Raw genomic sequence first — 12,867 nt, 5'->3', positions numbered from 1 at the left:
AAAGTGTGGCAAAGTTGTTTGTGTTGTACCTAAGGAGAGGATGTGGTTAGTGTTATGTGGTTGGTGGTATATCTGTAGTGGGTAACTGGATGGTATAGGACAGCAGGTCACCAATGATGAGTGTAGAATGGTGTGATCATTCCTGTGTCAGGGCGGAAAGGGCTGTTTGTTAGTGACATCACCACAGGTTCACCCTCTTTTACTCTTTATAAACAGTACAATGTAGATTAACTACAGTTTTACTGATTATAAAGTTCAAAAGCCCAATATTAAATCTCTCAGAATGTGGTAAGAATTTTGAACTACTATTACTCTTCATTGTCTTGAATTAGTCTTGAAAGATAGAGCTATCAGACCAATGCTCACAAAATTCCCCACTTATCCATAGTGATTAATTATTTGTAGCTATAATCAATACTTGAAAAATAATAAATAACAAATTCTAACCTCTTTATCGTAGCCTGAGGCCTTGGGGTTGGCCACCAGCGTATCCCAAATGTCTTTGCACCGTGGCCATGCCAGGTAAATGTCTCCCTCCTTCAGCAGAAATTGAAGGAACTCCAAGTGAACTTTTAAGTACTGAAACAGGAAAAAGATCATTCTCATGACCACAGGAAATACTGCAAATATGCACAAAACTCTACAACTGAACTGATGAGTCACTTGGAAATAAATGCAATCACATATTCTACCAATTCATATTAACTGTAAGACAAACTATCAAGAATCTAGAGTGGTTGTAAATAAAAGAATTATTTAAGTAAGCTGCTTACATGATCATGAGTATATTTGCCATCAATCAGGGTGTCTGGAGAAGGTGGTTGGTTGCCACAGGTAGACACAGCTAGGGCATGACACTTGGCCAGACTTGCAGTGATCAGCTTTACAATTTCATGACTTCGATTAAGTTCAGAGAGAGTAGCCTGAAATATATTAAGTTTAATCCCATAATTATTTATAAGTGACTAATGTAAACCTCAAATATCTATCACTTCTATCCACTTTCCATTCTGCTTTTAATTTCAGTCATACAAAATTTCACATTCAAAACTGAAGTAATTTACAAATGTCGAGTATTTACTTATGCAAAAAAATAAATAAATAAAATAAATATATAAAAATAATACGAAAATATTTATGCCAATGCATACTTTTTCAGTCTTGAAATATGATGCTCCTCCTTTAGTAATAGACTGAGCCAAGTAGTGTAGCTGTTTCAATGGAAGATAAACTGCAGGACTTCTTTTTATGTCCTCCACACAACGGACAATATAAGTTTTACGGAGCTGGAAAAAAAATACATATGAATACAGTATATGTAATTACCTACTTAATAGCTCAGCAAATAATTTTTTTCTTAGATTTTACTTCAATACTAATATATAAACTATTTACCTATCAGTTTACGTATATCTGGTACTTGCTCTTAAGGATACTTATCCTTTTTCTAAACCACTTCATAATACGCCCTCTCTTTCAGGTATACAACTTTAAACATGTTTTTAAACTGTCTTTCTTTACCTGGTCTCTTGTGGCTGATTCATTAAGTATTGTAAGATGTTCATTCATGGCCTGATGTACCAGCTTGGGTGGCAGAGCTGGCACCCGAGCTAACTCCCATAGAGCATCCAGCATCTTGACAGCTGTCTGACCAAGCCTTGAGTCTTGACCAATCTTTCCTATGAAAGAGAGAAGCTTTTCCCGAAGGCGATCATTTCCACCATCCCAACTCTGAAAAGGATAGAATGTCAGAGGTACTAAAATCAAATCACAAAGAAGAACCTAAATTATATCACTCAACAAGATTACAAAGTAATCTCACTGCATGAACAATTATGCATTTTTAATGGATTAGGCTAGTCCCCTTTATAAATAAAAACAATCTGCCTAACCCAAAACAAAAAGACCTGAGAAGATTAATTACAATACACTGTCAACTACCTATAATGGATAAACAAATAACACCAGAGTACATTCCAAAGAATGCACAAAAATCATCAGGTAGCATTTTAAGCAAGATATTATGAGACACATTTGCCTAAAATTCATTTCCTGCTCAATGTTAACATGATAAGGATTCACCTATCATCCCAATCTCAGCCACATGAACAAACCTTCCTAACAAGACCCAACAAGAAGTCAAACTGCTGAGGATTGAAGCGTGTTGCTGCTGCTGCCATGATCCGATGGATGTTATCCACCACATGAGGACTGGCCTTATCTGCCATGTGCCAGATGCGGGACAGCTCCTCCTGCTGCAGCTTGGGACCCATGAACTCCACCAGTTCTTTCATGCGGTCTGTGTATTGCACTTGGTCAATGTTACCTGGGAAGAAGAACACAAGGTCATCAGACAGTTACACTACTATCACCACACAACTTTCCATTATTGTCATTTAATTTTAATAATGAATTTACCTATAAGATGTTATTATGAAAACTAATTTAGTGATTATACGAGTATACATCTACAAAACTTCAGAGTGTTATGCTTTGTGCTGGATTGTAATAACCTAAGTGATTACAATCAAATGCATGCAATAATTGAATTACCTTCAAGTGCAAGTGATAAAACTCTCTTGCTTGTCATCCATTCTTGAATAATGTCTGTATCAATGACATTACTTCGACCTTTCTTGCTGTCCTCAATCAGTCTTGCAAGTTCCTGTGTAAGACAAATAAAAAACATGTGATAATCCACTGTAACTTTCTGATAAAAACAAGCAACATCACAACTCAGTTTTTTCCTACATCTGCCACAATATACAAAACAGCATTTTTAAATTATTTATGTTTTTTGTATGGTCATGTATTGAGTGAAACCTCATAAAATAAGGAAATGAATGTCAAATTTGTTAATTTCACATGGTTATACATTATAAAGGATGATTCTCAGAAGAGATGTGAAAACAACTAAGGATAAGTGGGAATGGGAAAGTTGTAGTTGTATTGGTACATGGAACAACAAAAGCAAATGCAAGAAATACCACTCTGTGAAAAATCATTGCAAATATGTACAACACATCTGGAGATAGTAAAAATAATGTGGATGTGCTATACACTGAATACATATTTCTGTGTACAGCTCACTCACACACCTAAACACACAGATTATTTGTATGGATAAACCACTTGTTTGCCACAACACTAGTCACATCAGCTTGCCTGCGAGAAGGAAGGAGAGAAAGGCCGGTGTCACGCCAACATTGTGGCAGCCAAAATAGTGCCACTACATTGCAAAAACACACACAAACAAATAAGGTATTTATGTGGCAGCTCCAATGCAGCAGCGCCACCACATTGCAAAAATACAAACAAATGAAAGTGGTTTCACTATACAGTGGCATCACAGTAATGTGAAAACACATACAAACAAATGAGATGTATCACACTACTGCAGCACCACATCTGCACAGAGCTGCAGAACAGCATCATGCCAGTGTGTGTGTGTGTGTGTGTGTGTGTGTGTGTGTGTGTGTGTGTGTGTGTGTGTGTGTGTGTGTGTGTGTGTGTGTGTGTGTGTGTGTGTGTCTGGATAATTGAATTAACCAGATGTGTGTCCAGTTTAACATCCAGTCACTGAACATCCAGATACTGGAGGGATTACTGTACTCTTGTAATACATTAAATGCACATGGAAAAATGCTGGGTCAGATCAACAGTCAAGACATACAATAATATGTTTAATTTTTTCCAAGTTGCTAAACCATTTTGAGGTGCTTATTTTTGCCTCCCTAATGATATACAACACACTCCTAAATGAAGCTGCAAACACACCAGTCACCAGTGTCATTATCATAGCTATATCTTGTTTGTTCCCAGATAGCAATCAGAGCCTAAGATACTTTGGTAAATTTGTTCCTGACTGGATAGCAGCCTGAGACAACCTGTCTCCCCATTAGTGTTGAACTGCCCCTTCCACACTGCAAGTTTTATTTAATTTATTTTTATTATTTATTATTATTATTATTATTATTATTATTATTATTATTATTATTATTATATTTTTTATCATTGAACAGTAGAATGATAGTGGATATAGTTTCAGGATATATGCAGATTAATTTCAGAATTCACTCTTAATTACTTTCATGGCCTGTTGCTTTGTAAAAGAAATTTACAAAAGCAATATGAGGCCATTACTGTGACAGTTACTCAACCATCGGGCACTTTGCTATATTAAATTGACTTAATTACTTTCTTAGCTTCAAATCCCAAGTACTTACCTTCAGAGCATTCATACGTGCTGAGAAGTGGGGTGTTTTGAGCATTCGAATGATCATTTCCAACCTAAGATCACTTGTGCGTTGAACTTTCTCTGGCCACAGACTTGCACATAACAGTCGTACAGCTTCTAGAAGGTCATAGCATGAGCTAATCTTCTGAAAGCATGTCAAATAAGGATGATCATTAAAATCATTCTAGATATAAAATAAGTAAAAAATATTCTAGTCATAACAAAACAAATGCAAAAACAACAAAAAGAGCCATAACTTCTAAAAATGTTACATTTTTACAGAGGTTTCTGTTCCCTAATAACACCTATGAAAGATGGAATGTAGATGTATTGCTATGTCATTCCTTCAAATTCCTGTAAAGTATATGACTCACTTGGCCCCTCAGCTGTATTTCCTCAAGGCTGGCAACATACTGGAGGGCCTGGTTCACTGCTGGCAGGAGGACAGGACACACTACATCCTTCACCAGGAACTTTACACACTGGCCCAAGGGAAGGAGTAATGCTGCCATCTGGCCAGCATCCAGGTCTTCCCCACTAGTAAAGCGGTTTGCCACAAGCTCAAAACCTCCTCGACTTCCAAACATATTGATGAGGTCCATGAGCCATCCATACATTTCCTATAAATTGACAAGGAAAAACTTAAGATTACAGTAACTGAAATTTAGTCAAAACAGTCTAGACATTTAATCCAAAAATAGCACACATATCACATTTCAAGGACTAAATATTATAATAATGACACAGAAGCATTGGAATATTTACAAACTGTGAGGTAGATTTTGCATAGATAATATCTCCAGTGAATGCTGCTGGGCGGTTTTTGTTCTTTTGGTTCCATTCACACTCTGAGTCCATAGCCTAGATGAAAACAAGGACTCCATTAATGTGCAGTCCTTGAAAACAGTAGAAACAGCATTATGTACATTCTTAAAACAGATATCTTTGAGAAACCTTGTTAAATATACATGGCTTCCTACTCTGGTAAATAACTGAAATTTTTTGTCATCTGAGCTATACGTTAAATTAACTAAATAGTTCTATTTAATAACACTATAAAGACTTATGATTAAAACCTACAAGAGCATAGACATTTTTGAGCAGAGTTTCTGGCACTGGTCCATGCTTGAGGCGAACAATGACGAGATTTGTGAGCAAATCGAGCATATTAAACACCCCTTCTTGTATTTCCATCCCCCAGCGCCTTACAGCACCATTGTTCAGCAGCTTGTGGAAACACTCTGGCAGACAGCGCTCCATGAACCGCTGACAAGACTCATCAGCATCACACAGACCTGTAGGATATGTGAAAATCCCTTGTAATGTGTAAATGAACTAATGCTATACAGTAAAGTCTCACATCAGGCATGTTCAGATTTTAGTAAACTGCCAATATGGTAACCTTAATTAATTACTATCCTAATTACCATATTCTTCCACTTGGAGATTATTTCCCCTAGAAAATACTAAATTGCATTTCACAATAATATTCGTTTATCTAGCAAATTTTCCCTAAGAAAATGTTTTCCAATTGCTTTCAGAGTGCCAGAAGTTTGTCAATTCATTATGTACTGTACCTTTCACAATCTCAGTTCTCAGCCACCGTGTTGATGATGGTGCAGCAGCCAATGAAACATTTCAAACTGCCATGATCAAATCCTGCTACTAGTGATAACACACAGTACAACACCTCTCACAGTATAACAATGATGTGGGCCTGCATTATCACCCTATGTGGTGCCACTGCTATGTACACACTATGCACAACACCTTGTGTGTGTGTGTGTGTGTGTGTGTGTGTGTGTGTGTGTGTGTGTGTGTGTGTGTGTGTGTGTGTGTGTGTGTATAGATAGATAGATAGTTAGATGGATATATATAGCAGCAATTTTTTTCTCTCTTTATTCTTTCTTGATGAAAATGAACATAAAACCAGACTGTCAGTACTTCATCCTTCCCTCAACCTGCCATATGCATTTCTATGTTGGTGCAAGTAATGTGACAATATGTATAATGAGATTTTTTTTTCTTTTTTTTTGCTTTACTAATCTACTTATTACATTATTTTCATGTATGTAAATTTTGAGTGCATACGATATCTGAAAATCAGCCAGTACTACAGACAGGATAAGGTTCACAAAGACTGGCACTCCACAGGTTCATGACTTCAGCTTCCCAGGATTCAGAGAAAAGAAAAAAGTGAGTAAGGAAACTGACAGGATGACAGCAGGTCAAGCCTACACAATAATTATTTACATTCTCTCATCATTATATGAATATTATGCAATTTATCTCATGTACCAAAAGATGACTGATAACGAGGCAATGGAGAAGATGAAAATATGGCCAGCACAAGCAATGAGTCTGAATTTTTGTCATGCAGAAGAGAGGACATAATGTGGAGAGAGCAGGTGTATCATAAATAATGAGTATGGCTTTTTGTCATCCAGAGTAGAGAGGAAAGGAGAGATGAGAGGAGAGGAAAGACTGGAAGTGGGGTTAGTGCAAGACAGGGTTAGAGCTGCAATGCCAGATAAAGATGGGGTTTGGACATCAACACTCATTTCATCGACACACTTCATTTATTATTATGGCAATTAATGGATGAAGATCAAGATTTTTTTTCTTTTACATTTTATCTCTTGATATACGATAACGACTGATTAAAAAAAAAATTAGGTTTCAAGTCATTATATAAGGAAAAAATAATAACCGTGGACTCCAGTACCAAATCATGTTTTTCTATTGCTTTAATTATTTGCATTTGTTAACCCTTTTCTTATACCAGTACATTGTCTGTCTGTTTGTTTGTTTGTTTTATTAATTAATTTACTATTCTGTTTCTTATGTATGTTTTGGTATCAGCCAGCTACATATTTTTGGTGCTACTCATTTTGTTAGCTGATTCAGTCATTTGCTGTTAGGTGTTCTCAAATATGTGAGTTGATATCATCTTATTGTTACAATAAAAGGTAATGGTATTTCTTGATGAGTAGTCCACCCCCTCATTCTCCACCCAACCACCCTAACCACTCAAACAAGCATGGGGCCTGTGGGGAATCCACTTTTTTTCTTTTTTCTGTGGGGGAGGGAATGAAAACTAAGTGAAATATTGTCATAAAAAAATCTAAGGAAATTTCCCTTAACATTTCAAATTTCACTATGTTTAGGGAATATAGGAAATTTTACTATATATATTTTGATAGATACCTTTAGGAGAATATTTCCCTAACCTAACCTAGCTGAGGGGGCCACACCTCCCCTGGACCTCCCCCAGCTAACCTAATCTAACCTAGCATAACCTAACCTAACAAGGGAACCCAAAAGTTATACTATTATGCCTTACCAGTGTGAGCTACTGATGTGAGTTAATGATGAGGTATGGAGATCCTCTGGGCAATGGAAGAGGGTAGAGTTTGGCGGCTTCCTTAATGAATGTGCGGAACCTCTTCTTCGTGTCTTTATATCGTATCTTAAACATTGCTGTTGCTAAATATCCCACAAGGTGACTTTTTTTCCTGCTGAACACTGGCACTTTTCACCTCACCTCCCTCCACTGGCTAGCTATATTAACAAATGAAAGTGAGCGTCTATCTGAACACCTGAGGTGTCTCTAAAACAAATGAAAAGTATAACTAAACCTACCGAGTAGAGTCGTAATTGGTGGCTTAACGAATGGCAGCACATGATTGGAGGGATCAGCTCTATAGATACCATGAAATCCTAATATGCCACTACCCACAAATCTCAGTTATAAACAATAGAAAATCATTTAAATGTTTACTCTTGACTGGTGCAGAGTTCGTTGGACTTGGAAAATGTTGAATTTCTCCACACTCTCTAGTGCTATTACAGCCATACTAGATACATGCCCCCCAATTTTGTTATGTTTACAGCAAGTTCACCAAAACTTCTACATGACATGTGAGTTTTGTGCTCGTATGTTACACAGACTTCTCCAGATTTTCAAAAGTAATTTTATGGATAAATTGGAAGTAAAAATGTTTATTGGCTAACAATAAAAATTCTAAGAGATGTAACGTTATTTTATAGAATCATGCACTCTCTGGGAAGATAATTAAATGATTAATGTTCTTACCTTCTTCAGCAAGTCTAGCTGCTGATATCAGACACTTGCCAAGAGATTCATCTCTCTTATAAGGAATAGACCACGCATCAATGAAAACGCGGCTCTCCAGCTCATAAAGGTTGGTGGTTGGGAACTCCATACTGCTGCCATCTATTCCTCCAGCCTTAAGTCAATATATAACAGATTACCAACATTTATTATGGGGGAAGCTGACTACTGCTACTGTGGAAGGGTTGCAATTTCAAAATGAGTACCGCACTCTTTAAATGTTACCAAAGAGGTCATCCTAAAATAAGATAATACTTATAATGCATGGCATGTGAAAACTTAGGAACCTTAATTTGAACATTCCTGGTGCATCTATACTTGAATAATGCAATGGAAAAAAAATAAATAAATATTAAGGAACAGCAGAATGCTCTTAACTTACAGGTACCCATAACAAGATGCTAAAACCTAACTCTTGAGTAAACTTAACAGACTGACACAGACGCCAGTGGACAGAAGGCAGCCAAACCTACCTCGTCATAGGAGGGAGGCCGGAGGGCGGGGTCGGCCATCTCGACATCCCTGAGGTCGTCCACGGTGCTGTAGGAGGTAAGAGGCTGCTCCGTCAGGAACGTCACCGCTTCGTTCACGTCTCCATTGCTCAACTTGAGTGCTCTCTTGATGGCGCGCACGTCAGGGAACCCCATGTTGAGCAGAAGGGAGATATTCTCGTCCTCCTGCTCCATCTTCAAGTTACCATGTGCACTCTTTTCCCTAGACGGAGGAACCACTCTCAGCAACAGGTGCACTCGCCCTCTGCACGCACCATTTCCTGCACTGCCACAACCTATGTACACACAACACCTCTACGATACGAAATATATTAATATGGGACACACGATTCCTCATAAAACGAAAAAAAAAGGACGAAGGAGGCGAAGGGCCCTCCCAGCAGCCCCCCCAACCAGTGTTTACATCTGAGTGCAGCCTGCCTGGCCTTCTCACTGTTGGTATCAGGGAAGTGATGTATTGTTTTCATCACTGCTTTACATGCTTTGAACTTTGAAAAGCTATTACAAAAATGTATCTTTTCGTGTATGAGAAAAAAAAACATAGTTACAAAGGGAAAGCTACTACGCAATTTACAATAAGGCAGAGAATAGTAACCTTAAGGTTTTGAAAAAAATATTTCTTAGTTATTAATTTTTCACCCATTAAGTATTCGACTGTCAATTTAGAGTTATTTTTTTAATTTATGGGCATCCATTACTGTTACACTAGATGCGTTTCGGCTCGCCGAATCACGCATCAGAGCAGCTTAGGATTCGAAAAATTTATGAGAATGGTTAGCTGCGACTTGACTTTGAAGAAACAAATGTGACCTGAGGGTAGTGTAACCAGGAATGGAAAAAAGAATTAATCTGCGATTGATTTAATGCAAGTTAACCAGAAAGCTAGGGAACGAGTCAAGAGAATAGGCCTATAGGAGTGTGAGGACAGAAAGATTGACATAGCTACTGAGAGTCCATTATCATAGTGATGGAATACAGACAGATACGCGCAAGAAGAGAGAATGATGTTGAGAGAGAGAGAGAGAGAGAGAGAGAGAGAGAGAGAGAGAGAGAGAGAGAGAGAGAGAGAGAGAGAGAGAGAGAGAGAGAGAGAGAGAGAGAGGGGGGGGGGGAGACTCAGAGAGGCAAATTGTTATACGTTTAGAGAAGTGAAAGAGAAGCAAGTAATAAGGATGACAGGAGAGAACAGACCACACATGGAGAGAGGTGTGAATGAGTTTCGTGAATGACTGGCGATAAGAACAATCAATGCAATAAAAGAAAGTGTAAGTAGGATAAGTAAAAAGTGAGAAAAAATAAGGACAGGGCAAGGAAAGAACTAGAGGAAGAACTTTTGTAGTAAATGTAGGAGTATATGACGGAGAGCTGTGAAGCTGAAAGAATGTTGTACGAAAGGACATTGGAAAAGTTCAAGAGTAAGCAGACGGTTAAATATTTGGTTAGTAAAATACGGGTGAATGGAGAGAAGGGAATGATTATTAGGAACTTGGAGGAAAAGGTAAGGAAGGAGGTATCATTAAACCCAGCTCTGACCTCACTGAACGTTTCCCTTTGTGTCTCACAACACAAGGGGGCAGTCACGGCCTGCCCTCTAAAGACAACTCTCTTCCTCCACACAAAACTACAAGCACCTAATAACACACACACCCTTCACTCAAAAAATTTAAAATCATCATGGCGACTCCTACACCAGCCTCGGAGTCCCCATCTGGGGAGGGGACCATAAATGTCCCCAGGTCGGACTGCCTTTCTGTCGACGGCCCTGACAGTAGCCCCTTTTCTGTTCCCTCCTACTTTCTCTATCCTCATTTTCGATCCAAAGCTGCTCTCGTGCCCACGCTCTTGAATCTTCCGAGTTTTCCACCATCTGGCTACGACTACAGAGTCACTCTCATACTAAATATATCTGTGCTGTATACCTCTCACCTAACTCTGACTATAAGAAATTCTTTGACTACTTAACTTCCAAAGTGGAGCACATTCTGACCTTCTTCCCTTTTGCAGATATCTCCTTTCTTGGAGACTTCAATGTTCACCACCAGCTTTTGGCTTTCCTTTCCCTTCACTGATCATCCTGGTGAACTAGCCTACAACTTTGCTATCCTCCATGACCTAGAGCAATTGGTGCAACACCCTACTCGTATTCCTGACCGTCTTGGAGATACGCCCAACATTCTTGACCTTTTCCTGACCTCTAATCCTTCTGCTTATGCTGTCATCCTTTCTTCTCCGTTGGGCTCCTCCGATCACTATCTCATATCTTTATCTTGTCCTATCGCTCCAATCCCTCCTCAGGATCCCCCTAAGCGAAGGTGCCTCTGGCGTTTTGCCTCTGCTAGTTGGGGGGACCTGAGGAGGTATTTTGCTGATTTTCCTTGGAATGACTACTGCTTCCGTGTCAGAGACCCGTCTTTGTGTGCTGAGCGCATAACAGAGGTGATAGTGTCTGGCATGGAGGCGTACATTCCTCACTCTTTTTCTCGTCCTAAACCTTCTAAACCTTGGTTTAACACAGCTTGTTCTCGTGCTATACATGATAGAGAGATGGCCCACAAAAGGTACTTAAGCCTTCCATCACCAGAATCTCATGCACTTTATATTTCTGCCCGGAACCATGCCAAGTCTGTTCTCCAACTAGCCAAAAACTCCTTCATTAACAGAAAATGTAAAAACCTTTCAAGATCTAACTCCCCTCGTGATTTCTAGCATCTAGCCAAAAATATCTCTAATAACTTTGCTTCTTCTTCTTCTTTCCCTCCTCTATTTCAACCAGATGGCACCACTGCTATCACATCTATTTCTAAAGCTGAACTCTTTGCCCAAACCTTTGGTAAAAACTCTACCTTGGACGATTCTGGGCTTGTTCCTCCCTCTCCTCCACCCTCTGACTACTTCATGCCACGTATTAAAATTCTTCGCAATGATGTTTTCCATGCCCTCGCTGGTCTAAACCCTCGGAAGCCTTATGGACCTGATGGGATCCCTCCTATTGTTCTCCGAAACTGTGCCTCCGTGCTTGCACCTTGCCTAGTCAAACTCTTTCAGCTCTTGCTGGAAGTTTGCCTACATTCAACATGTTCCTAAAAAGGGTGACCGTTCTAATCCCTCAAACTACCGTCCTATTGCTTTAATTTCCTGCCTATCTTAAGTTTTTTAACCTATCCTCAACAGGAAGATTCTTAAACATCTATCACTTCACAACCTTCTATCTGATCGCCAGTATGGGTTTCGTCAAGGCCACTCTACTGGTGATCTTCTGGCTTTCCTTACTGAGTCTTGGTCATCCTCTTTTAGAGATTTTGGTGAAACTTTTGCTGTTGCCTTGGACATATCAAAAGCTTTTGATAGAGTCTGGCACAAAGCTTTGATTTCCAAACTACCCTTCTACGGTTTCTATCCTTCTCTCTGTAACTTCATCTCAAGTTTCCTTTCTGACCGTTCTATTGCTGCTGTGGTAGACGGTCACTGTTCTTCTCCTAAATCTATTAACAGTGGTGTTCCTCAGGGTTCTGTCCTGTCACCCACTCTCTTCTTATTATTCATTAATGATCTTCTAAACCAAACTTCTTGTCCTATCCACTCCTACGCTGATGATACCACCCTGCACTTTTCCACGTCTTTTCATTGACGTCCAACCCTTCAGGAGGTAAACATATCACGCAGGGAAGCCACAAAACGCTTGACTTCAGATCTTTCTAAAATTTCTGATTGGGGCAGAGCAAACTTGGTATTGTTCAATGCCTCAAAAACTCAATTCCTCCATCTATCAACTCGACACAACCTTCCAGACAACTATCCCCTCTTCTTCAATGACACTCAACTGTCCCCCTCTTCTACACTGAACATCCTCGGTCTGTCCTTTACTTATAATCTGAACTGAAAACTTCACATCTCATCTCTAGCTAAAACAGCTTCTATGAAGTTAGGTGTTCTGAGACGTCTCCGCCAGTTTTTCTCTCCCCCCCCCCCAGCTGCTAACTCTG

The 12,867-nt window shown here is 39.1% G+C and overlaps 1 protein-coding gene across 3 annotated transcripts in view; it reads right to left on the bottom strand.

The window, feature by feature from the left end:
- The window catches only part of LOC135114678 (ubiquitin carboxyl-terminal hydrolase 24-like), a 32,456-nt gene extending 23,248 nt beyond the window's left edge, over nucleotides 1–9,208 (bottom strand). For 2 of the 3 annotated variants that reach the window (XM_064030557.1, XM_064030559.1), the window contains exons 1-12: nucleotides 8,846–9,208; nucleotides 8,334–8,487; nucleotides 5,318–5,532; nucleotides 5,003–5,098; nucleotides 4,612–4,857; nucleotides 4,227–4,382; nucleotides 2,554–2,665; nucleotides 2,115–2,326; nucleotides 1,522–1,731; nucleotides 1,152–1,286; nucleotides 774–923; nucleotides 448–579 (exon numbers count right to left, since the gene is read on the bottom strand). In XM_064030557.1, coding sequence (XP_063886627.1) covers nucleotides 448–579; nucleotides 774–923; nucleotides 1,152–1,286; nucleotides 1,522–1,731; nucleotides 2,115–2,326; nucleotides 2,554–2,665; nucleotides 4,227–4,382; nucleotides 4,612–4,857; nucleotides 5,003–5,098; nucleotides 5,318–5,532; nucleotides 8,334–8,487; nucleotides 8,846–9,058 — 2,031 coding nt within the window. In that variant the 5' untranslated portion in view covers nucleotides 9,059–9,208. The remainder of the gene's footprint in view (nucleotides 1–447; nucleotides 580–773; nucleotides 924–1,151; nucleotides 1,287–1,521; nucleotides 1,732–2,114; nucleotides 2,327–2,553; nucleotides 2,666–4,226; nucleotides 4,383–4,611; nucleotides 4,858–5,002; nucleotides 5,099–5,317; nucleotides 5,533–8,333; nucleotides 8,488–8,845) is intronic. The other variant, XM_064030558.1, reaches the window with a different exon arrangement.
- Nucleotides 9,209–12,867: the final 3,659 nt, after the last annotated feature.

This window comes from Scylla paramamosain, chromosome 28 (assembly GCF_035594125.1).
Source record: "Scylla paramamosain isolate STU-SP2022 chromosome 28, ASM3559412v1, whole genome shotgun sequence".
NCBI classification, from domain to species: Eukaryota; Metazoa; Arthropoda; class Malacostraca; order Decapoda; family Portunidae; genus Scylla; species Scylla paramamosain.
This window is presented reverse-complemented; position numbering and strand designations above follow the sequence as displayed.